Consider the following 27,168-nt stretch of genomic DNA (forward strand, 5'->3'; position numbering starts at 1 on the left):
ATTGAGCGGTGCACTGTCCCAATCCAAGGGAAATTCCCTGCTGGGTCAAGGCGCTTAAAAGTACCCCTACAAATTCTTTCAAAAAGGGGTCTGCATGGGCCAAGAAATGTGGGATTGTGTAAGTATGGTTTGGGATCAACTTCCTAGATTCAAGGGCTCTCATCCGGGGGGTAAAGCAGACAAAAATGTTACTGAAATATTGTCGGAAAATGTCAGGGGATGTCATTTGAAAAATGGTTGCTGAGAAGACTTGGGAACATTCACATTTTTGGGGGTGAGTTTGATTTGGGCAGATAATTAAAAATGTTATTGGTTAACCACTAAAATTTGAACATCAAATGAAATTTAATTTGAAGGACCAAACAACACATTTTTGTTTGAGGGTCCCTCAGGGACTTTAGTTAGCTGCAATGGGGCTCTCAACTTTGTTGACTTTACACTGTTTTCAATGGACCTTAGCGCTGTGCACCGTATAATGGGACAATTTCTTCTGACGTGCATAACAATGGTTGTGCCCATAATAAGTATTTCTTGTAGGTAGTGTCCCCACAACCATGGCACTTGTCCCTGTTGCCTAGTAATCTTTCTTCCTATTCACAAGGGCTGATTGGTTAAATTTCTGTTTGTTCCCTATCTCATCCTCAACCGGATGTATGTTCTTGGTACTTATCTCTTTTCTCAGTCATGGGTTTTTGTATACATATCGGTGAAGTTTGTGGAAGTAAGCTGTGTGCTGCAACTTGGCCAATGTACAACTGCCTGCAAGCCTGCATAGTAGCAACTATGGCCCAGTGCCAGGGCCTCGGTATGTTGCAAAATCTGAAACTATGGCGAGGACTATCATGTAAATGTCATGACTCTCGAAAGTCGCTCGGTGTGGCATTCATTAACATCAGGCTGTTGTTTATCTTTTCAAAACGTGTTTTTTGGCCAAAACATTCGTCCACAAGTAGTAAACAGCATGAAGCCAATAACAAACAATAGTCAAAAGATATCACTCTAAAGATATTTTTCAAAGTTATATTGGAACCAAATTTCAAGGTTGTATATTAATTGATGTATTTATGGGGTCCTAGTAAAAACAGTACACGTGTGTTTCTTCCAACAAGCCAGTTTGGTACTGCAAAAAAAAAACAAGGTCGTTCAGGAACAAAGATGTTGATGGGAAGACCTTGCATAAGATGTGACCTCAGACACGATTCACTTTGGGCATGTACTGTTGGAATACTGAACTGGTAAGTTACATTGCTAGCTATCATACATGCAGTAGTCCTCAACTACGGTGCAGTTTCTAGACTACGAGATCAGTCTCCCAATTTAAATTAAAATGTAATGCTCAAAAGGTTAAAGCTCAAAATCTAAATTAAAAGGTTGGTATATGTGGCAGGATTCACAAAGTGAGTCTCCAAGCCATATTTCAGCATTTTAGAGTTTAGTTCGCATTAGAAAAACAAACTAAGTGTTGCAGTGTGTATTGATACATCACTCAGTCTGGTATCCTGATAGAAATGAACATTATGTGGGTGAAAAAATGTTGCAGGTTCCTACTGATTTACAATGAGTAAGATTCTTTTCAAAGCCTTTAACTCAATGTTGGCTCTGCTAACTTGTGACTCATTTTATTGGCTTGGGTCACATTGGTCCCTGGGACCAACTGTCAGATTGCAGACAGACTTTAACCATAGCAGATTCTTTACTAAGGCCATCATGTCCAAATTACTTAGCTGAGACCTGAACTTACAACTCAATGGAAAGATTGGCTGCAGCCATTACCTAATGCTCATGCGTAATTTTAAACAGCAGCCAAGATGTTGGGACATGGCCGAACATCTACTCATTAACCAGTTAATACCATTTGAAGGAATGATTCCCGTAGTTTTTGCACACTGCATGCAATGTGTCAAAATCCTGATCTTCCTTTAACCCTAACAGTCCTGAATCAATATGATTTTACATACACTCTACAGGTTGTTAAGCAAGGTCCTGCTATGACCTATAACTGGCAAGATACCAAACTAGTGCCCTTACCGGTGGAGCTATCCAATGTTATATGTGTTCAATAGCCCAATATGGCAACTAGAAACTGAGTTTACAGTGTACGATCAATGATTTCCTAGAGATAATCTATTTCACCTGTGCTACTGCACATGCCTTTACACAACAGAAATGTACATTATTGGTAAGGGAGTGGTAGGTATTTTCGTCAGGGTCGAGTTTATGTACAATTCTTAGAATTCTGTTTGGAAAATATGTTATTACTCTTACAAGTTGATATTACGTATATTCACAGTGAACGAGTTACAAGAATGTCCAATGAACACACACACCTCCCTGTCTGAATTGATGAAATGATCGAAAGTCGTTAACAAATTACAAGTACTTATATGTGTGCTGATGGCTATATATTCATGGTAATATACTATAGTAATTCATCAAGCAATATGTTCATACTATAAATAATATATCACATATTTTATATATCCATATTGCCCCCATGAATAGTAATCAGGGCAAGGGTGCAGTTCTGCAGTGAACATTTTAGGGATTATTGTGTTTAGGAAGTAACCAAGTTTTTCTAAACGCTGCATAAGTTAGTACATATTTCATGATTTGCAAGTTTCCTTTTTTGTGAGAGATGCCAGTCAGTGTTTTATTGCATACTTAACCTGTGTCAGCATGCATAACAGCTTTGAACAGAAAATCCAATTATGACCAGTGTCTCTACACCGCGTCTTGTTTGTGCTACTTATATAGGTATCACATCAACACCCACAATGAACGGTGCCATGAGTGTGCTTGTGCCGGGCACTTTCAATATTATGAGCATAATTTTTCTCCTGTGTGCACTGGGAATGGATTCATGCCAAAAAAATGTCCACCAGTTGTCAGTGTGATGCCATTCAGGACTTGGGGAACCAATCAGTTCCGAGAAAATAGAACTTGGACCAAGACTGAAATGTCTTATCAAGCCTCTGGATGTCTGTCCATGGCTTATGCCTACATCATTGAACACAAATGTAAAAAAATTACTTAAAATGTGCCAAATGAACGACTAACCAACCCAGGCCACAAATTGAGTGAGTTTGTTCAAGTCCTTTAAAGGCAGTTTTGCATGAAAAAGCCCAATGCCTATAAAATAATGTAACCACGAAAAGAGATCAACAAACTGTTGGTTTATATTCAGTGTCTGCTCATTGGTTAAGAGATGCCATGTGGCCTAGTGGTGATTAAGTTTTTGACTCCTAACCAGAGGGTCCAGGGTTTGAATCCCGCGACTGGCCACAGATTGCAGCCTCACACAATTCACTTTGCCCCCAACTTGCCTCTCTCCAACCAGGAGTATAAAATAGATGGCAGCCTTAGCAGAAAAATAACATGTGATGGACTAGCACCCATTCACAGAAACAGAAAGATTCTCAGTTGTTTCATGCCAAGGAAACTGGAGATAAACCACTAGCCTGATGAGCCTGACTGCTCTGGCAAGACTTGTTTTATTAATGGTCATTAGTGACCACACTGGCCGTGGGAGCCCCTTGGAAAAAAAGCCTAGGAGTCATTGAACCAATATGAACGGGGAATATCACATCTTGTGACGTGCACACATTCCCAGCAGTGAAGCCTGACACAGGACAATGAAATTTGTTTATACAAGAAACCGACTTTTACCAATTGTAATCCTTGTCAAAAGTAGAGCAAAGTTTGTGACTTGAGCAAGAGACAAGTTACACACAATGCTATTGACATAGGAACTGACAACTCAAATGCTTTTTCAATAAAAAGTTTGGGTATCAATTTCCCCACCCTATGTCACAGCTCTGTTTAAATGCATCACCATGGCAACACACTCAGTTCAGTTCAGACAAGAACTATAAATGAATGTAAGGTAGAAATTTGGCTGGTTGCTTGTCATCAGTTCACTGACAACGAGCTGCACGAATACAATTGAAACATTACTCTCAACTACACATGTACAAATTCAGATTTACTCAGCTAAATACAAAATGGCTTGAATACAAATCCATGTAGAAGAGTAAACAGAGACACAGTGGAAATCAACATTTATCATCCAGATTCTTTGTACTTTACAAAAAGAATTTGACGTACATGTATATTCAGGACAGGGAATTTGTAATGATGATGCACACTGTCATGTACTCATACAGACTAGGCACTTGGGAGGGAAAAATATTTTTTTCTCTCTTTTTTTTAAATATCATGGTTAAATAGGGCAACAGAACCTTCATGCAAATGCTACATAAATTAAAGCTGGGAAGATATTGTGTTTTTAAGAAACCTTTTTCAAACTTTATATCGACCCACAATTGTAATACCAGTTAATTATTTCTCATGTGCATATGACAGAGCCCTAAGAACATGCATTTATGAAATCCTACATTTTGTTTCAGTTCATGTCAGACATCCATATCAACATATCCCATTTTTGTGGAATAACTGGGTATTCTTCCATCTGAGTCAAAACTCTCCAACATAATGTTCTCAAGTGCTTAAGTTGGGTGTGGCAAAACACAATGTTTGGCATCAAGCAGTGATTAAAACACCAATGCATTAAACTTCAACTACAAGGAATGGGGAGAGTAAAGCTATCCATAAAATGTCTCATTACAATGCAAGCGCCTAAAAACACTCCGTTAACAGTGCATTTTCTGAACTTCTTCAGTACAGAAGAATACGTTTCTCCACGGACTTGCGACAGATGGGGCACTCCGACATGCGATCTCCACACAGTTGGCAGGTGCCGTGGCCGCACAAGAAGATCATGTTCTTGATCCGATCCAAGCAAACGGGACAGACAGTCTGCAAAGGTCAACGCCACGGAAGGAATGACAGTGGTTAGAAGTACATTTGGGGTGTATGTGGGTTTCCCACAGAGGACAGACACATACAGGGAACACAGGGTCCTTCCCGTCCCTAATGATCATGGTCTGTTCAAAACTGGTCCTCAAAAGTCAGCAGTCCATTTAGTTTGTTATGAGGGGCTGTTATATCACTAGAGCAAATGGGAACATAATTCCTTGTTCCTTTGGATATTATAGTTCACAGTGGTGCAAGTGACTGTCTGTTTCTTGTGAAGCACTGCACAATTCTCAATGCAAGATGTCAACCTTGCAAGTAAAAAATACAATGCCTGTGTGAGGCCAAACACTTGGCAATGTACACAGTGTTACTTTACCGTAGAGGGCAAGGTGTGGTTCCTTGAGTCTATGTAACACTCTCCCATAGACTATGCATACTCATGAACTGTATCCAAAATGTTACAAACCAACATGAGGTTGAGACCATGAAGGAAATATAGTGGTTATCATATTAGAACTTCAAAATGAAGAGCACAAACAGTCCTAGGCATTTATTGAGGTTTTTTCAATGTGAGCAATGGATATGGGTTGCAAGTGATCATACATCTAATTTACTGAAAGAACAACTTTAGTTTTGAAGAAAAAAACCTCATGGTCTTTCAGGCACCATCCATGTGGTCATCGAAAATTCCAATTTGTATAATTCATCCCAACATTGCTCCATGGACCAGCGTACAATGTTAAACTACTTCCATCCATGGGTTCACATTAAGTTGGGTGCTGTCAATATTACAGTGCCCAAATGTTGATTTTCAATAGGTGTTGTCTGTCTATAGGTATTTGAGGTGTGTTTGAGGTATGTGAAGTAATGTCTGTATACGATATCTTGCTCCTACCTGCTCTTTGATGTCTTGCAGCTGCTGTTGTAACTTGTGCAACTCGCTGTTGGCGTTGTTCATCTTCTGGGGCTTGGCCTGGGTGGCGTTGTTGGATGCCACAGGTGGAGCTGCAAAGGAAGGAAAAGTAGTCACTAAAAAATGCCTCAACATCTGAAGCAACGTAATCACAAACACGGAGACATTAGACATGGAAAGCTCATATTCAGTGCACTATGCTCTCAGTTAGTAACAGCAAACATAAGGTGCATTATTCCAAACTGTTGATAACACTTTAAACTTCTATTGATTTTATACAAATGTTTGAAAGATTGACAACTGATTGTCAGACAGTTATCTCATCCATTTTCAACTTTGAAACAAAACTGACATTTAAATACTCTGCACTGGATTTAGGCAAAATTTATATCTGTGATGTACATATCCTATTACTCTGTGTTGTAATAGGCTGAACCAGTGTTAAATTTACCCTCAGTGGGTCTGTAAGTAGTCTGTACTTTGAACAGTGTATTTTCATTTCTTGAATCACAATCCTACCTTTGCCACCACAGCATACAATGAACGGAATCATCTTGTCAATCTGACATCGGCACTGTACGCACTTCTTCATCAAACTGGCACAACCTGGTTGCATTGGGGAGCAAATAGTGGCTTGGTCAAAAGCAGGGGTCTTTTTGTGAAAGGGAGCGTCAAAAGACAAGGTCCTATGCAATACTGAGCTGGCAATGAATCTAAGAAATGCATCAGACGTAACACATGAAGGTGAGAAGTGATGCATTGCTTTCACATAAAACCTTAATTGAAACAAAACTACTACTGTTTACTTCCTATTCTACCAACAACTTCTTTCTGTCAAAGTTAAAATTATAAGATAAGCAATGCTATGGTTTAAACAAATTTAAAATAATGCATGTGTCAATTTTTAGTGATCTCAACTGAACTCATTTCTACACCAATCCGGTTTGTAAGTGACTTCGTCATGCATGCGGACATGCCACTGATTGCAGGCTCCCATTGAACGAACATTAAAGTTGCGCATGAACTTCCAGTTCCATGGTTCCATGTAACTCTTATGTGCAGTAAGCGTGGTTTAAACTGAAGTGACATCACACTTACGAACTGGATGGGAATCACATATATTACCCAAAGACTTAAGTAAATAATTTGACATTGCATTATATTCTACTATTCAGGGAACTGCCCCAAATGTAATGAGAAATAAATTCTGAGGAACCAATTTCAGGATTCACTTTCTTCTTGGGCAATACCGGGAAGCTTATTTGATTACTACCCACTAATGTGAATTGTGCTTCATCCTTACCATCGCAGGCACACATATGACTGCAGGGTTGGAACAGCACGGAAGCCTTCTTGTCTGAACAGACAACGCACTCCTCAATCTGTGTTTGATTAAACATGGAGACAAAATATGGCATTTCAGATATTGCAATCTTAAAATTGTTTGTTTACAGTGGTGAAAGCCAAAAAATTGCATAAAATTTGTCTGGTCATGGAATTGTGAAATGTATCAGTTGTAGGCACGTTTTTCATCAGTTCTTGAAAACTCACGGCCTACAGGTACTGATATTTTCCAGTTTGGTTTCTGTAAACTTGATTAAATTTTTGGAGGATGAAATTTGCAGAATTTTTTGTCATAAGAGAGATGTGGGAAAGCAACGTTTATCTAACTTGCATTCAACTTCAGTCATATCAGCAAATCTTCTACTCAAAATTGACAATGGTACCCACTGTAGAGTGACATATTTTTTATCTGCAAATTTTTGACAAGAGTATGGTGATGTGAAGTAGTGTTTGACATTTTGAACATGTCGGTACTGCTGTTGATTTGTGGCATACATCACTGACACATGTACCAGTTCATAATGTAATACTAATCCAATAATCTAACCCAGTAAACTTATGATTGAAACAAGTAACTCATGACTTGGAGCTAGGCTTGGACCGATCGGCTTACTTGGTTTTGGACAGTGGCTCTTCTTTCAACTGGTGTAATGATTCTCTCCCTCCTCAGGGCAAGACCACAACTGGTTAGCCATCGGTACTAAACCACAAAAGTGTGGGGCTTGGAGGTGAACCAACCATATAAAGAGGAAGAAATGTTTGGAGCCAGTGAAGGGAATTTACCTTTGTCCTAGACTGGACCTGCTCCTTGCATATCAGGCATTTCTTGACCCTAGGGGAGCAGAGGGAGCAGGTGGCAATGTGGCCGCAGGGACCAAACAGCGTGTCCCTCTTCATGTCTGAGCACACCATACACTCCTCGAGAGATTCCTGCTCCATGCAGGAGATCATGCGCAGGTTGGAGTTGACTTGACTGCAGCAGTGGGATAAATCGGAAGAAAAAAAATTGAAGTCTTTCAGCTGTTGACATTGTTGGCTCTGCCAACAAAAACTACTTAGAGTACTATGGGACCTACGCATGACACCTGATTAGTGCAAATTTCATGTGTGAATGAGCATGCAAGACTGATTAATGCAGGCCAGCTTGGGTATGTGACTGAAAATGGTTCTAATGTACAAAAGCTGTTAATAGTCAAAAATTCATTTGTCTGATCTTTTTTAAGTGTAGTTTGTGCAGATGCAGAATTCAACTTGTAAAATGCTGATCTTTGAACTTAAAATGTCCTAATCTACTTGCATGGTTTCACAAATGTGACTGGATCCCACAAAAGGAGGCTTAAAGCCTTTTTTGTAAAGTAATTTGGTATTAGTTTGCACCAGAAAGAGCAAACTGGGATCTCTGTTTTGTCATCTTCAGAGTGGCATTATTCTGACAATCAATGGCAGTGGAAAATGTTCACAGTTGCTCTTCATTTACACTGTACAAGATTCCTTAAAAAGCCTTCAGCTCAAAAGTGAAATTGCCGACTTGTGGCTCACTGGATCAAAAATAGAGGTGCAACATGTGCCTACCAGTTGCTGTCTGAGTGACACTTGGCCAGGACCCTGCACAAGTTGGGGTCAGGGCATAGGTCCATGGGCGATTGACCTTTCTTGTTCTTGGCGTTGAGATCAGCGCCGTTGGCTGCCAGGAAGCAGGCGATGGAGGCGCTACTTTTCTTGTCTCCTGATTGGTTGCCGAGGCCCATCAATAGCTGTCATCAGAATTTTTATTGGTGGAAAAACTCAACAAAAAATCTAATATCACAAGCACAAGAGTGTAACAGGTTTTCAAACATCTGATGGCTTTTCTCATTTCGCCATAGACAATCCTCTCCTATAAAACCTGGAACAGATCCCTCTCTCCAAATGAGATGTTCTGTTCCATTTACACAAATGGTTAAAATTCAGCAATAGGTTCTGTATCAGCTTTTGCATGGTACACTGTGCGTGTGGAACATTAGATCACAGAAAGAAATGGTTCAGTAGACAATATGTCAGACTCGACGAAAACCAAGAATACTTGACAAAATATGAGAGGGAAAATTTCAATGTCTACATCCCTGCTCTTCCTGTCTCTAAGAAGCCACTTAGTATTCTGGCTCATTAGCGAGGAACTCGGCGGGAATTCATGGACTCTCCATGTATCAAATGAGACAGGTAAAGCCCCACAAGACAATCTCCATCAGTACCATGAAAACCACTAACAACTACTAATACTCGGCATTGATGGAAATTTGATGTCTCAAAAAGCACACTCTATGCTTTTTGTGAAGTTGCGCCTTAGTCATGCACTGTCATGGGTTGATTAACTATTTCAATAGACAGAGTACAATGTAAGCTATATAAATGGACAGCCATTCCATGTGGGGAAATCAAACATTTTCCTAGTTCTTATGGGAGATGGGTTTTTTATTTGGATCTGGGAGTTTCTGCCCTTTACAGGTGTAGTAGTAACACTTCATGTTCAGCGTTTTTCAGGGGCTTATGAAAAAAATTCGCAAGCTTATTACTTGGTTGGGACTTGAACCCACGACCTCCTGCTTAATAGTGTACATATTTTACTACTTTACTACAGGATCAACTGGCCAGTTTAAGTCAATGAGCGGCAGGTACTGCATCAAACTGTTAAGATGTGTTTTTGTGTCGGGAGATATCAATTTTTAGATTGGGAGCAGGAGGTTGTGGGTTCGAGTCCCACCTGAGTACATTTATGAATTATTTCACAAGCCCCGGCACAACACAGAGTACACTGCGTTATCAAGATGTATGTTGGTGAAGGGAAAAAAATTCCAAAGTAAATATTAACATCTCCCAGTGCAGCACCACCTCTTGTAAACCATTATCATTAAACCATTTTATTTAACTTCATTTTGGCAAGAGCTAGAATTTTTGGGGCAGAGGGAGAACCCACCTTGCCAACATCTTGCATGTCCTGCAGCTGGCGTAGTTGTGACAGTGTGTGGTGGCGCAACGCTTCATGTAGTGGTGTATCGCCATCCTTGTCCGGGATGTCCAACTTGGCACCAGCCCTCACCATCAACTAAACACACACGAAGAGGAGAACAAAACGAAACAAAGAAAACCCTGTAATCAATTTATCCTATATTATCCTCCACTTTATTTAATAATTGCTGTTATGTTAATGATGATGTTTGCCTTTCACAGCACTAATATGGCAACCGCAGCCACAATGTCTCGATTCAAAGAAATCTCATCTGTGAGAGACTGCACTAAGCAGAAGCAGTGCTATTTTTAGAAAGTAAATTGCAAGCTAGGAAATGAAATCTTGCTCCTTCAATTTTTATTATTAATGAGAAAAAACAGGAAAGAACATTTTCCAGGCATTGCTTGATTTCAGATTATTGCATACTGAATCTGCAACTGCCAAAGTTATGTCTAAACAGGCAACCACATAAAGTCTTTTCTGTGAGTTTGGTACTTTGAATGACTTGTAAAATATACTCAACTTGCCTTTCCAATAACCCTGCCATATAAATTGTAAAATGTAAGTGCTCATAAATTTTCATAAATGTCATGGGAAAATATATAGAAGAATCATTCTAAAATTTGATTTGACCAGAAAAACAAGCCCTCAAATGCCAGTAAAATTGCATCTTTCTGATAAGGCATTTCGTAGTTTCTTCTTATCAAACCAGATGGCATCACATTATGCTGTTTAAATGTCAATGAGAAATGACATTTTATTCTCGCTACCACTGGCATCGCTGGCATTCTCAAAATAACACTATGGGGATCAATGAGAAATCACGACCAAGAAAAAAAAATATCATATTGTCTCCATCTGTGAAGGATATGCCTCAGATATTTCCTTGCTGAGGAGGACAAAATATTTGTCTGGCTGACAAACCTGGGCCTATTGTATTTTAAAGTCCAACAGAAAAGAGTGCTTTTGTGGGGGAGGCATTATCATGTTTTATTCATGTTCAATTCCTCTGCAGATGTCTTGAACATATGGATTTGATTTTGCTCTCAATTTACCATAACTGAATGATGGAGGAGGGGGGGTCATTTCTGCCAGAAAAGGAAATGTATCAACCACAAACTACAGATAACATATACATCAAATATAGCTCCCATTAGAACATGGTCAGTTGTGTAAGCTTTATTTGAGAGCAGACAAGCTGTGATTGTCTTGTGAAGAACTAAAAATGCCAACTAGAAATAATAACAGCATATTCTAATGCCTTGCCAACTCTTATGAAAATAACAAAACATACATATATATACATAATGGTCATCATGGAAAATGAGCAAGATGGCAATCCCAACCTCAAACCCAACCCCAAACCTAACCCCAACCCCAAACCTAACCCTAACCCCAACCCCAACCCAACCAAATAAAAAACAAAACCAATGCCCCAAAACTTCTTCTGGAAAACAAAAGTGTGGACTGTTTTTGCTGATGTCAGGTTAACAAAATACAAATACTGTTTACAAGCTGAACAACCATTCTCAGCCAGACGTGCAGAGTGAGCCCTCTAGTGGCTAACCAATTCAGGCTGGCATGACAGAAAAAGCAATGATCATAAACTATTTACCAATCTGATCAATGATTTATTGTATGTAACAAGCTTGAAAAAGTCTGCTGCAGTTTAATAAATGTGAGTTACCATGACCAGTATCTCTGGAAATTATCTTCCAATTTAAAAAACCTTCAGTTTCTAATAAAAGTTGTTGATGAATTTCATAAGGTATAACAAAGGCATAACTTTGATACCATTAACATGAATGCAGCCATGTACAAAGTGGCCATCTTTTCTATCAATATTTGTGATTTATATCAGTAGTCTCTTTTTTTCAGACAAACTGTCCTTAGAACTCTCTTTTTTGATACAGTTGCATTTAGAACTAAAATATCTTGGTAAATCCTTGCACTACTATTCCTTCTCAACTTAGTGAGGGATTTATGACTTAAAAGATTTGTGAACAATTGCATTGAAATTTCATCACAGCTTTGCAAATTACTGTGCTAGGCCAAAACATATTGGTGGGGAACCACTCACAAAAATATAAGGATTGCATTACACTAAGGCCAGTAAACAGTTGTCGGTGAGCAAGTCATTTCAGCACAGAAAATATAGCGCTTTTAACTGCACAAAGAAATTTCCATGCACATGCGAGGACTTGACTTGTGCAGATTAACAACTCTTCACTTTATCACTTCCAGGGTAGCTGTGGAAATGCCCCATCCTATCAAACTCACCCTAACAATCTGAGTGTGCTGTCTCTCAACGGCGAGGTGTAGAGCCGTCTGCTGATTGACGTTCTGGATGTCCAAGTTGGCATGACCCTACATGTGCAACACACAATCAAGGAATTACTCTTTCAAATAACTAAAGTTGACAAAAACTGATCCCAAAATACACAGGCTCCCCAGAAGCCCCCCCCCCCAGTTACACGACTGTTCATACCATTTGGGTGCAAGTGTACACCCACTGGGTAGTGGCTCCATATTTTGGCTGCTAGGTTAACTCATACAAATATGATACAACAAAGCGCATATCGGCTGCTGTGACGTGTGACAGGTCTTTGTTTTAACCTCGTCATCCACCAGGTGTTCAAACAATCTCCCGTAACAGCGGTCAACTACAGTACGTCAAATGACACTTCCTGAGTCTTGCAATTACCTGGTTGACAAGCAGCTCAGCTACCTCTACATGGTTGTTCAGAGCAGCCAGGTGCAAGGCTGTGTAGCCATCGTCCTTCTTCTCATCAACAATCCAAGGTCGGGGAAGACAGCTCAACAAAACCTTCATGGCGCTACAATAGCAAGACAAGAAAATAAAAAACAGGCAACAAGTTAGATGGTGAAAACGTTGATCCCAAGCAATAAGGGCAAATACGAAGACTCCTTCTTCTGATGGTGTAGGGGGTTGTTAGAGTTGGATAACACCACCTTGTGACAATCTATGATGATGCACTAACACTTGGGTGCGTTCTTGCATAGAATGGACACAGAGCCATATTTACGTTTCACTTTTGTCAACATAACTTAGTGAGGATTAAGCAGTACAGTACAAAATGCCTCTGACTGAGTTGGGAATTCATGTCCAAATCCCACAGATGCCCTCTTAAAAATGTATTTCAAACAAAAGGAGAACTAAGGGCTATCCAAAGCTACTGGCAAAGCAGCAATGGGGACTAAATACGTGTTGAATGATAGTTACAGTGGCGACACACTCATAACGGGGACAAATTTCTGTGCTCCCAACTTGATCCCGAATTGGCAAAAGAAGCTGTCAACTTGATGAAGGGCCCAGGCATAATCACGGGTGTGTTGATGTGTGTAAACTAGGTCAAAGCTGTCCTTGTGGTCAAGGAATTCAGCTGTATCCTGCCTTCATAATGAGAGCGAGTGCTGCTAAGGATACGGCGTCAGTGTGACTTACTGCGTATAAGAGCTTAACTCCATTTCCAAGTTGCCCAAGTACAGAGTACAAAATAAGTAACAGAAATTCCAGTCGGAGGTCTGCTAGAGATCTCAGAACGCCTATCTCAGAACGCCTCTCCCTGTTGCTGCTATTTTCAACAATAGGGGTTAATCAAATCCAGGAACTGCAGGCGTTTATCTTAAGAAGCCAAATGCTTTCCTTGAAGGTTGGAATATCCTACAGGTAGGGAGAAATAATTAATTTATCCCGGGCCTGGCAATAACTGGATCCATACCCATGACAAACCATACCTTAATCAGTGCAACCCACACAGGAAGTTAAGAACCAAAGTTGAACCTATCTTAAAGTACAGTAAATTGTTTCCATGTATAGGCCACACCCCAAACTTGCAGTGGAGTACTTTCCGAGTACCAAGTTCACTACCAAATATAAAGATTTTTTGGTGCAATTAAAGCTGCACAGTGCTTAAAGATATTACAGTCTTTGCACAATCAGAATCTTTTACAAACTAAACTTGAGGGACCAAAGTCTTGAAGGATACTCCACGGTTCTTCTTCAATACATACTTCTAATACAAACTTTAATGAGCATTGTTTATGTATATGAAATCTACGGTATTTGATTTCCCTTCCAACACTGACTTCATTAAGGAAATTCTGACATTGAGCTAGCAATGATGTTGGTGCTGAAAAAGTTCTCAGTAAATACTCCATCACAATCCTGCCGCTCCCGTGACTATTTAGTGAGGCTAAAAAATGAATACCTCTGTACTACATTATTTCGCATAGTGTAGAGTAGGCAGGTACTGAGACATGAAATGAAGGGGCAGCTACATATTGAGAGATGTCTTAGCAAAGCATATGTGGCAGGCCGCACGCTCCATAATGGACTCTGAGATTGAAAGACGGGCCTGGAAATCAGAGGCTGTTGGTGTTGGAACTGCTGGGAGAGCTGTGTGCTGTGCTCAGGACTAGGAGAACCTTAGTGAGGACACTGATTAACTGGTCTGTGCACCTCAACGTCACAGTTTGAGACTCTAGTGTCTTAATGAGTTTGCTGCTCATTCGCACATTTCAGTATGGCAGTAATACAGCTCTCTGCAGACAATGACAGACAATGGCCTGGAATCAATGTCATTTTCAAATTTTCACCTCTAGAGGGCCGTAACTGCACACACAGCAAAGACCCAATAATTCTATTTCTCCTTTGAACATGACCTAACACTCCTGAATCATCATGGCTGTGTTTGAGGTTTGAGTATGTTACTTATGTTGACATGTTACTCAAGTATAATCCCGAGCAAATGAATGGCAGGAGTACAGCAATGAGTAAGAGAGAATATTCCCAATCACACTGGGAGTATATACCCTTGCACCATGTAGTTATTTCAAGATGGCAGACAGGTAACAGTTGGCGGTTTGCATGATGTGATTTTGAGAGTAATGCCAACACAACATTTTCCAGCACCTGCGAGTATTGAGAACACACAAAATGCTGTGAACTATACCCGACTTAAATAATACCCCCCCCAAAAAAAGCAAAAGTAAATCATACAAAAAACTAACCCCATTAAAAATTGAGGAAAAAATAACTGGACAAAGTCAACCTCCAAACCCCATCTATTCCAAATTCTGGCTAAACTGGTACAGACCAGAATGCCTTATGGGTGCAGTGTCCAAATTCAAGGGAAATTCTCTGCCAGGCCGAGGCGCACAAAAAGTACCCCCAGAGATTGTTTCGAAAAGAGGGGTCTGTTTGGGCAAAGAAATGGTGGGATTGTGTCAGTATGGCCCAGGATCATCTCTGTAGATTTAGGGGCACCCATCTGGGGGCAAAGCAGACAAAAATGGGATTGAAAATTAGTCAGAAGAGCCTGAGGAAAGTGAGGGATGTCACTTGAAAAATGGCTGCTGAGAAGACTTGGGAACATTCATTTTTTGGGGGGGTTGAGTTTGTTTTTTGCAGATATTAAAAAAATTCATTGGTTAACCTACTAAAATTTGAAAATCAAATGAAATCTGAAGGACCAAACAACACATTGTTTTTTGTTTGAGAGGCCTCAGGGACTTCAGCTGCCTGCCATGGGGCTCCAAACTTTGTTGATTTCAAACTGTTTTCAATGGAGCTTAAATTGGTTCAATGCACCCTTTAAACACAACGTTCCCTTCTCACCATCATGCAATACCGTGGCTGGCAACTGGCCAAGGTCAATTTGCGCGAATAATCATGAAGAATGATATCAACATTGACATCCCAGTTTCTCATTTGGAGGGGATGATGCAGGAGATGCTACAGATGCTCCTCGGATGATGAGAAGAGAAGGGGGGGGGAACAACCAAACCCCATGAGGTACAGCTCTAGCTGGCTCACCCTCATATGCTATTTGATTTTCAGCACGGTCAAATCTCTCAGTCGTTTGTGCTCATTTTTTTAAACAATAATGAGATGTGTAAGTTCCAAAGCATAATTTGAGAACATTGAAAGCCACACTAATTTTCTGAACACAGTTTTTCATGACACAAGATGAAAACCCTTCGTAGTTCCACAATAAATTGGGGCCAAAAGGAAAAGCTAAAAAATTTGCTTCAATATCAAGAAGCAATTTTTGACACATATCTGATGTTTCATTTAATTTAGGCACTCTTTGTCCAGAAATATAGAGCGATATCCAATATCCTAATTGAAAGATTATGAACATGCATCAATTACATTTATGGGTTTGCAATTTAACATCTTGAACTGTAAACCAATGAAATACATGAGAAATAACTTCAGCTACATAATTTGTCTCTGTTTGGACAAGTGTGTGCTGACTTTCTTTGTAAACCGTGTTACATATCAATGTACACATTCAGAATGGCTTTGAAACTACTATTGCATTCAAAGCGTGCATTGGAATATCTACCAATAAACAATCTATAATTTGAAACGGTGATTATCAATCTTATTTTCCTTATGTACATAAATATTTAAATCTTGTGAAAAACAGGTAAAAGAGAATTATAAAAACAGAGCTTCATAACGCACTTGCAACATTTATTTTCCATGTAATTACTTTGTCTTTCAATTTCATATAGATCAAGGCAGGTTTATCCCCTTCAGGAAAAAAAAAGATGAAAATCTCTTGCTATTATGTCCTCAGATGGCACTGGTAATTGAAAGATTAATATGAAAAAATTTACACTAAAAAGTCCAAATGAAACAAATGCACACACAAAACAAGATGGGGCTGCATTTATCAGCTCCAAGAGTTTTTCTGATGATAGTTGCTGTATACTGGAGGCTTTTCAAAGAAAATTAAAAATGCTAAAATAAAATGTACGTAGAAGCTGCATACAATGATTTTGAAAACTGTGGAGTGGATGGTAAGTGTTAATGAAAAACAAAATGGATGGCGTAAATGCAATTTGTACATTCATAAAAGAAAAAAAAAACAGACCTTTGAATTGAAAAGTCCAGCAGAAGACACTTAAGGCCTTGACCTTCCATTTGCTAAGATGTACAATAGCGACCAGTATATCTCAAATGCAAACATGATTAGATTACTGAGTGGATGGCTAGTGACAGCTTACAAAAGGGCCTGGTTCACAGCACTGATGGTGCACATACACGCACAATGTCTCGCATAATACAAGACTGGGCCTCATTGTAGTTGGATAATGCACCATTGAGTTTGCAAAGATGCCATTTACATTGAGAATGTCACGAGATGTTGGCAATGTTGGCAGTGAAATGTTCTTTGAGGCTTACAAACTTACGTTCAAATCTTGTGACTCTTGGCTACGTTCAGCAAGACTCGGTGGTAAATTTATTAATTTATATTTTACATTACAGTCACAGACAAGACAATGCAAGTTTCTATGAGATTATACAGAGGATCAAATTCCACTTTAGAAGGCCAGGGTTCATGTGTCATGCACATTATGACATTGCCACCATAAAATGTGAAAAAAAACGCTCTCACAAAATATCAAGTTTTCAACATAGGGTGCTGTAAAATCTCCAAAATTGTTAAATTATCAAGAAGTTAAAGATGACCACAATGGCAAAAATTATAGGAAAAGCTAAAATTTAATGATGCATAAAGTACAGATGTCTCTAAGATCATGCCAAATTTTAGTGAAATCTGTCTTCTGTCAGCTGCGGAACACATATTTCTCTTTCTATAAATGGTGAACATATTCAATCTACACATCACGATACAGTCATTTGGTGATGTATCTGCTTAATGAACATGTGTAGTAAGTCTTTGCTGAGTAAAACAACTGCATGAAAAATGTGCAGTACATAAAAGCCAAGGGCATTTTCCTGATTGGCTGACTGCCAAAGTTTCTTATGAGGAAGCTTCCATTTAAAGGAATGGGGAGAAGCTGCAACGAGCAGTCATGAAGCCCCTCATAAAATCTCCATACACCCCGTGAAAAGATCTAGTATAGCACCCCCTGCTGTCATTCAACAATGAAGTAGTAACACACATGAAACTGAACTCTTGCTGACGCTTAAACTTGACATAGCCTACCATATAAATTCTTGAGGGAAAAAAAGAAATGCTTGAAGACCTAAATGGGAACTGGAAGCCCATCGACTAAATAAAGCCAACTTGAACACACAAACATCAGAATACCAGGACCACACATTGACATTTGGGTCAGTCCCACATGTAACCATGTATGGTATAGGGGGCGCAGTGTGTTGGCGCATCTTGGGAAGTGTTGAGAGGTTCACTGCTCACAGTCTCCTCCAACACTGAGCCTAAATTGGCATTTTCCTCAACCCAAGAATTTTTACTTGAAAGGAAGCCATTTGGAAATGCCATTATCAAAGAATATAGGTGGGGAGATAACCATTTTGTGAGGAGATGCTAGGATAGCCGGGAAATACTGAGAAGACAAAACATATGAGACAAAACTGCCCACTTTGTCATTCGTTGCAATCTAGAAATAGCGATCAAAATAGATATCACCGAACTAGAAGTTCTTGGTAAGCAGACATCTCTTGTTCCACTTGAAATAAAAAAAAAAAAAAAGTGAATGTTGAACAGCAAAACAGCACCTTCAAAACAATAAACCTGTCCCCTTGTCAAAGGGTTGACAATTCCATCAATTTCAACTGCAATTAAAGGCAAAACAAGAGCCATACTTTAAAAACTCACACATGATTGGACAGATAGGAATGCATACAATAAAGGATGGTAGGAGGACATGGGCGATTGCAAGGATCTACAAAGAGAAAACATAAACGAGGGGAACACTGATCACAATTTCCTCAACTAGCAACCCGACACTTGTCAATTTCTTTTTTGTAATCCTGCAGTCTCCAATTCAGGTTTGCAAAAACTCTTTGGATGAACATGGACGTAGGCTACAATTCCAAGAATGTCAAGCTCATATAAGGCTTGCATGGAGGCCTAGCCTTTGCGTAGACAAGTGCATAAAGAGGCAGATGCTGTGCACAAAAGGAAGCCTTTGGAGTATGTGGATGGCTTTGTGCCTATATTTAGTCTCAATCACTTTGAAGAAGATGACAGCTCCTGAACACTACTTATGACCCAAGGATATATTCAATTATTTGCAAGGTAATAGTACATGTGTCCCTCGGCATGTGAATGAAATGAAAACTATCTTTGTCAATAGTAAGTCTATAAGTGTCACTGAAGTAATGTGAGTTTTGAGTAAGTTTTTCCTTAAGCGATTGATAAGCAACCTTATTTTCTTTCTGTTTTCAATCAAAAGATGCTTTTAGGTATATTTTGGTAGTTTTGGTATGAACACAATTTTCAAGTGTACTTGGTAGACTAACTGGGCTTTTACTTTTTTAGGAATAAATAAATCCAAACATTTATTATATGCCAAGAATTATTCAGATGATTCGGATATAATATGAAAATGACTACTACAGCTGTCTGCTGGTAAAAAAGAAAAGAATGCCACATTTGGGGCCATGGATATACGACTACAAACCTGGTGAAAAGAACAATTGTCAAAGTTGACCGCAGAGGAGTGATTTCAGGGTCATGGTTCAACACTACATGTATTTCTATAGACATGATATTTGATTCCTCTGCCTCTACAGCCCCTCCACGTTCTGCACATCACAACTCAGATCTGTGACTTGAGAAATAATCAGTGCTGTTTATCTGTCATTGAGTGATCTTTGATCATATATGGCAGCACAGGAGTAGGCTTAACACTAACAGGCATGCTGACAATGCCTTGTCAAAAGCATATAGTCTATTAACTTGATTCAGACCAGTTGCTAATGGAAACAACATGCTGAGATTTTCTTCTGGAGAAGATCTGAGTAATTAGACTTCATTGAATGAGTCTAGTACACCTCACATGTTATTAATTTTTTACCCGAGTTAAACCTGTTTTTAATCAAAATTGCTCAAATTCTGAATCAAATACCAAAGCATCATATTTCTATCCTCTGAGACAAAAAGTGACTCCTTTAAAGCAAGGATATGAATGGAATCGAAGATTCAAAAATTCTAAACAACAGAAAAAATCACATGTACATTAACGAGGAGGGTGCAAGATCATCTTGACTTCAAAATAGTAAACCTGGAATATCTGACATCCAGCTCAATCCGCGACAAGAAAGCAACAGTACAAAAATGCTATCACACGATGACAGACAATGACTGTGGGCATGATTTGTGCACAAGCTCGCATCTCACACATACAGCACAGACCCTTAACTATCAGGCTTAAGTAAACTGAGTTATCAAGAGTTTAATGTCCACTCGCTTCCGCTTATCCTACATATGCAATATGGCCAGAAAAAAATTCCTCGGAAATGTCGAATCCCCAAATGGCCCGCATAGTGAATGACTGTCTACTATTTATACAGTGTGGATGACTATATTTAGACAGCCCAAGTAGTACGTGTACTATATTTGTTCCGCAGTCCCTATTAAGGTAGCGGTGTGGGGCTATACATGTGGTGATAGCATCCCGGTATGTCTGGCATTGGCCGGTTACACAAGCTGATACGGCGTACTGCACCATCCTAATACCAGCATGGGCTTTTCTGATTGCCCCCTTTTTTCAGGTTATTCCATTTTCTTTCATCCATATATGGAAACAAATACAGAGATATGTACAGGGCAGTGATTTTGAGGAGTGATTAGTGGTGGAGGGCACGGGAGGTGGATATGATAAGAGGAAGGGGAGGAGGCAGGGATTGTTTGGATGTCGGTGTCAGGAGGATTTAAATTTGCAAAGGAGAGCTTGAAGGGGGGGGGTCCTGCAGGAAGCTTTCACTGAGTTTGGTCAAAATATCAACACTGCCAAACAACTTGCCGAAAATGCAAAGAATTGTAATTTCAAGAAACACTTTCTTATCTCAATCCCTGGAAATTTGGCTGAGAAAGAGACCTTGAAACATTCCTGGGAAATGTAGGAAAATTTGTTGTTGTTGTTGTTGATATTATACCAAACCCTTCTTCTAATATTTTGTTCTTTTCTTTTTGGGTTAGAATTCCTTGTACATTAGGGCATGGAATGTTCCCACAGAAAGTGATAGACTTGAAGGAATCAGCAAAAAATCTAAATAAATATAAAGGGCAAGAAGAGAAAAATTGGGTCATGAAACCCAACCAGGTGAGAAAATTAATTTGTCTAATAATAAACAGAATTTTAAAAAATCACATCTAAAGGCAAAACCTGACAGATGAAGATCAAATGTTCCTAATTCAGTGAGTGAGAAAAGCCAACTTGGAAAGGGCTTGTACCCTCAGAAGGGATTAAATTCGATTGAGTGAGATGTGAGTTAGTTTTACATGCCGCTTACATACATAATTGTGTGCATGATGCATTCCCTTTGCCACTCTGTATCCCTCATGATCAGAATAATCATTCATACATGCACTACACCGAGTTACATGTACACTGAGTTCAAGCTGAACAGGATTCAAATGGCTGTCGCTTCTTGCCACATCGATAGGGCAGAGAGTGTGACATGCCCATGGAAGGTGACAACATTGTATCCACACTTCACCTGCTGTGGCCTGACACTAGACTAGAACTGTGTGCAGGGACGTTTGGCCTTTATCGAGGAGCCCTACAATCCGTTCCCTCATTTCAATATGTACATCTGCCTGCCATCTACCAACATAAAATATCCCCCTTCCCCCCTTAAAAAATAAATAAAATTCTTATCATTGGTGGATTGAGGAACAAATATGGCCATGGTCACTCTGATCCACACCCCCCCCAAAAAAAGATGCTTTTTGCTATGTTCATTTGCTTTGGGTATGAGAAAATGATTTTTGGAGACTATTTTCTTTCCTTTCCTCTTCAACTTTACCTTCTCGCCTGAGAAAATCCTCAAAGTTTTTGCCCTCCTCCAAGTGCGCCCCACTCCCAGAATATTTGATAGACTTCGGAAGAATTCCGTTTCTGAAGAGATTGCAACACAGCGGCAACTTAATTCCCTCCAGTAATAAGCGGAGAAACAGGGTACAACTTGTGAATAGCCATCCCAACTTTCTTGATGGTGACATTTAGAAATACATGTTTCAAGTCTGATAAGATTTGAAACCTTGTACAGTGAAGCAAGTAATATTTTGATACTTGAGAATGCACCATGCAATCTCTTTTGGGAGTGACCAAGAACCGGTGGGCTGACACAATGTTTTAGAGAGTACACACTGTCTGTCAATGGGAGAATGTTCGTCAAGTCTGTCAGAAATTGTCCCAACAGGTCATTCCAGCCACTCAGCATAGACAGTGACATTTAAGACACATTTTCAGTGTGTCAGGCAATCAACAGTGAATATCTGGATGGAATCCGGAGGCGGAACAGATCCGGGGAAGTCGCCGACACTTGCGATCCACCCACATACAACTGCATTATCTTGCTCAGTCGAAAGTAGCTCAGGACGAGTCACAAGTTAACAGACATCTCAAGAATTTTTTGGGTGGGGAAACCTGATGTTGCTATGCACAGCACCTCTGTACTTTGAAGATTTTTTGAGCTGGCAACAAACTGGATATTTGGTAGACTTTATTTAAAAAAACAAACAAACAAACAAACAAACAGAAAGAAGCATTTGGTCAGTGACATCGTGTTCACGCATGAGCATTATGTGAGAGGAGAGACAAATTCGCCTAGAATCATTCATGACCCACAAAGGCGTGGGCATCAAAAATATGAAAAGCTGTACTGAATCAAATGAAACTACTGCGTCTCTGAAGAGCTTCATCAACTATTTCAGGATAATGAGAGCATCATCAAAATTGATCCAGTTTGTAAAGAGGAAAACGACAAACATTAACACAGCTGAGGATGGTGCAGGTCAACCATAAACCATGAGATGGAAACCTTTCTGTGAAGCAAGACACAACAATGCTCCATGGTCTGGCTGTGCACACTATCCTGTGCCCGTGACACTCACAGACAAGAAATACTTGACCCACTGGAGTTTCGCTGTTCTCTCAGGGAATTCAGCATCATTAACAGCTACAATTATACAGACAACCTGTCACTGTACTGCAGGGGATGACAATGTAATAGCTACAACGCGTGAATGGCTCTAAGAAATCTTAGCGCACATCTGCAAAGAGAGAGGGGGGTTATGGGACAGGAGCCTGACGAAACTCCATCACCTGCCCACTGAATGGACCGAACCCGACCACTAGATGTAAAACCTTAAGTACTGACACTGATGCCTCCTTATTAATAACACTGGCCAATCACGACGCTGGGCCCGGGCCCATGCTATAAATAGACCACTCACAGGGCAATCAAGAACTCTGTGCCCTGGGCACAGCTATATATAGCAACTGGATGTCTATTTTTAGGAAGCCGTGTCAATACACGCCTATCTTGAGCGGGGGAGTACGTGTGTGTGTATGTGTTCGTTTGCGGCTGGACGGGCACTGGGCAAAGGGTGGTCTATGACACCACCTGGATCGTTAGGTGGTTGTTGCCTCTGTGGACAAATTAGGGTACACTACCACCACCGGGCACAGTCACCACGTGCTATGACGAGGGGGAAAATACCGATGATGAACCTGGACGGGGGATGGTGTAGTACTGCCATGCCACCTTGCATCAACATGGTGGGAGGTAATCACCTTGCATGCATGGATTTCTTTCAGTCGCCGGCCTGTACTAATCATGTTCAAGACATCTTCCCCCTGTGGGGGGGAAAGGGTGCGGTTTGGTTGATACGTCTTCATCCATTGCACTGGGCATTTAGTGGGACTGATGATTTGATGGATGCTGACAGCCCACCAACAATGCATAATTTTTAATGTTTAGCGAGTGTGTGCAATATGCCATGTCGAGGTAAGTCCCAATGTTTACTCTTTGTGGTAAAGTTGCATCACATTTGCAATAGTAACTCAGTGCAACTCAGTCTATCGAAATTAACATGTTGCCTAAAATATTAGTGCCATGGAATAAAACATACAGTCTACTTTGTGTGCCAAAACCATTTATCTCTGGTTTCTGTCCAGATTAGGTATGTCATTGTAAACACACGTGGGTGTCAAAGTTTACGACATGAATTAAGCCTTGCATAATCTTCAAACATGCCAAAGAGATGGTGTCATACTCTGACATGATGGCTTGTGCTGAAATGTGACATTTGCATTTATTTGGTGCTTTTGGAATTTTTGATTGAAAACTCAAATAGCACTAATTCCAATTGCGTCAAATAAAAAATCACAGAAAACCTAGAGTAAACTTCTGGTCTTGCTAAAATTTATGGAAACACATGTACTGCATGTTTGACTTACCATTACTATTAGTTTTACAAAAAGTGTTTGGGCATCAATCCAACAAACTTACTTCATATAATTTGAAAAAATGTGGAAAAAGACTAATTGGATCTATTTGACACCCGCAGAAAGCCTGGAAAAGATGAATACGGACAGCGTGGAACCTATCATTCCATGATTAGCTTTTTTTTCTTTGAACCATTCAAAATAAATCAATCTAATTATCAATCAGTTTAATCAACCAAATTGAGAATAAACTGGAACCTTTCTGCTGATGATTGAAGCTGCTAAATTTGTGAATACATTGCTCTCAGACCATTTTGTCTGTGATATATCTACACTTACACATCTATATGTACATGCTGTAAGTTACCTTACTACACAACACATACAAAATCAAAATGAAATCAAAATGCCTGATGAAAAGGGAGCTTGATGTAAACTTTCATCAGACAAAATTTTCACCTTGAGCTTTTTTTCCCAACACCTACACCAACCTAAGCTGAATTTGAATATGAAAATACCTCTTCCACAGCCTGAAGGAAGGAACAGTTTTGTAAGGATTGTGTTGATGACAGTGAAGGCAATAGACAGTATATATACACAGTTATCAAAAAACAAATCAAAATCACTCTTATTTGTATTTATTTACATGCCCAATGATCATGAAGGCAGGCATGGGTACCCTGTTTGCCAGTTTATTGGCAAGGTTGACACCTTGTAACCAAATCCTGGTTTTAAACCCACCGTGAAGTGTAATCATTCCTGGTGTGATTAAATTTTTACTTCATTTGGAATTCAATACTTCTGCTCTCAAAAATCAGCCACCAGAAAGTAAGCAGTTGGGACATACAATTCACAATATGATGATACATGTAAGCTACTGCAGTAACTAGACAATGTACAAACACATACAAGTACCTAATGAAATGTGTCTGTTTATTACAGCATGCTCCATTATCAGTTGAGAACTAGCTGAAGCACTGGCTACCTAAATCCACAAAACTGATGTAAACAACCTCCTGATCTATGAAATCCTCCAATCAAACATTTATACCTCTACTTGTATTAAGCTAAGCAAAGCGCACAGTGTGGCATATCAGTACCTGTTTACTATCATGGGAGAAAATACACTCTTGCTATCCCAAATATGGGAACCAATTACAAACATATGAAACCATAGATCACAAGAACACATTAAAAACATGAGCATTGGTGACCTACGCGGCGTGTGACTTAAAACTATGGGCAAATTCACCCCTTGGTATAATGAATTTATGCAAAAGTGAGGAATTCCAGCCATCAAATTCTATGTAGCCATCTTTGACTTAAAAAAATTCCACGATTAATCTGGCCCGTACAGATTCAAAATAATGTGGTTGCAACAATTGAAACAAAGATGGTGCAGTTCCAAAGAGCAAAAAAGTAAATGTATTTTGAAAGCACTATCTAAACAAATCTAGGCCGTGTAAGTGTGTTACGCCCAGTGTGCACTGAATGCGCTGCCATCCACTGTTTTGCCCATCTTTTCAAAATCATGGATGTACGCGCAGGACTGGCAGTCTACGCATTCATATGTCTGTGGGACCAACAGATGCAAGAGGAAGATGACCAATGCTATCTATCTACAGACTTTCAAAGGACAGACCGATGCTGTCTTGTGGTAATGTTCTGCCTCTACCAGCCAGGACAGTTCCAATGGGTAAATGAGCAGAAATTCTGCTTTGATAATTTTGGCCTTCGGGATTACAATTCCTGGATTCAAACTGTCCACTTCAGGCGTTCAATGCACCATGGACATTTCAAGATGATTAGGAATTGCTAATAATGTGAACTGGCTGTTAATGGAGGTTATGTTTGGTGGCATGGCTTCCCATCTGGAGTTTCGCCTAATCAGAAAATCGATCGGTCCGTGTTCCTAAGCAGGGCACTTTACCACAATCAGTGTATCCTATTGCCAAACAAGGGGCACTTTTGTTGAGGAGGAAGTTGGCTCCTCCCCTCCAGGTGATGTATTCTGATAACTGAGTTGAAAAGATAACATCGTCATGGATACCTTGTGGATAACTTGTCATATTCTCCACAAACAAAACTGTTTTCAAAATGAACTGAGGCCTGATGGCAGGTGTAATTATGATGTAGCACCAATGGTGGTGGATGTAGGTGCTTTACAAGTACACATTATTAGAGGCTTGTTTACTGCCCGGACCTGAGGATAGTTCTTTTAAATTTGTTTTCTAAAATGCGTCCTACAAAAGCATATAATCACCCTTGTTAATACCGCAAGCGTCGACCTGAGGATCCCCTCGAGGTGACACTGCATTTCTAAAAAACGGCCATCAATGAATCAGGCCCAGTTTCTCCGATTCACAGATGTGTCCGGCATAAATAAATAGATCGCTCAAAATACTCACTCGCTCCGGCAGAGCTATGTGGAATATGTGTTGTTATGATTGGAAACGGCCGGCAAATCAACCGGCAGTGAAGTATCGGCCACAAAGATGGGCAAATACATATAAGGGATTATTGTGTATACCGGGGACGGCAGATGGTGCGATCCGCAGCAGTAAACACAGGCTACCAAGCCATTTGTCATTTTGCACTGCCCAAAAGATCTTCGTAGGCCCCAGCCTAGTCACTGGTCAGTTCTGTATGTGCCAATGTGCACTTTCAGAGCTGATAAATTTCCAAATTCTGACGCCCTGTGAAATCTGCATCTCCATCCAGCAGGAGGCTCCCATCCCATATTGAGACTAGCAGGCCAAGAGAGCACAGCAGTTGATTAGTTCAAGCAGATCTAATATAAACATCAAGCACTGAGCATTTTAAACCAAAATTACGATGAGAATGTGTCAGATTACACTGCTGACAGAAATAAGTAATGACACATGAAGGTTTACTGGGTAGAATT

The 27,168-nt window shown here is 39.9% G+C and overlaps 1 protein-coding gene across 4 annotated transcripts in view; it reads right to left on the reverse strand.

The window, feature by feature from the left end:
- Positions 1-1,006: 1,006 nt before the first annotated feature.
- Positions 1,007-27,168, reverse strand: part of mib1 (mindbomb E3 ubiquitin protein ligase 1) — a 161,412-nt gene continuing 135,250 nt past the window's right edge. For 3 of the 4 annotated variants that reach the window (XM_022241399.2, XM_087148893.1, XM_087148895.1), the window contains 9 exons: positions 12,763-12,895; positions 12,339-12,425; positions 10,026-10,154; positions 8,645-8,826; positions 7,856-8,045; positions 7,032-7,110; positions 6,248-6,334; positions 5,711-5,820; positions 1,007-4,815 (listed from right to left, as the gene is read on the reverse strand). In XM_022241399.2, coding sequence (XP_022097091.1) covers positions 4,675-4,815; positions 5,711-5,820; positions 6,248-6,334; positions 7,032-7,110; positions 7,856-8,045; positions 8,645-8,826; positions 10,026-10,154; positions 12,339-12,425; positions 12,763-12,895 — 1,138 coding nt within the window. In that variant the 3' untranslated portion in view covers positions 1,007-4,674. Of the gene's footprint in view, positions 4,816-5,710; positions 5,821-6,247; positions 6,335-7,031; positions 7,111-7,855; positions 8,046-8,644; positions 8,827-10,025; positions 10,155-12,338; positions 12,426-12,762; positions 12,896-16,966; positions 17,073-27,168 lie in introns of those variants that run through there. The other variant, XM_087148894.1, reaches the window with a different exon arrangement.

The sequence above is a fragment of the Acanthaster planci genome, linkage group LG18, assembly GCF_054643075.1.
Source record: "Acanthaster planci isolate LZ-2023a linkage group LG18, COTS_SCS, whole genome shotgun sequence".
Taxonomy (NCBI): Eukaryota; Metazoa; Echinodermata; class Asteroidea; order Valvatida; family Acanthasteridae; genus Acanthaster; species Acanthaster planci.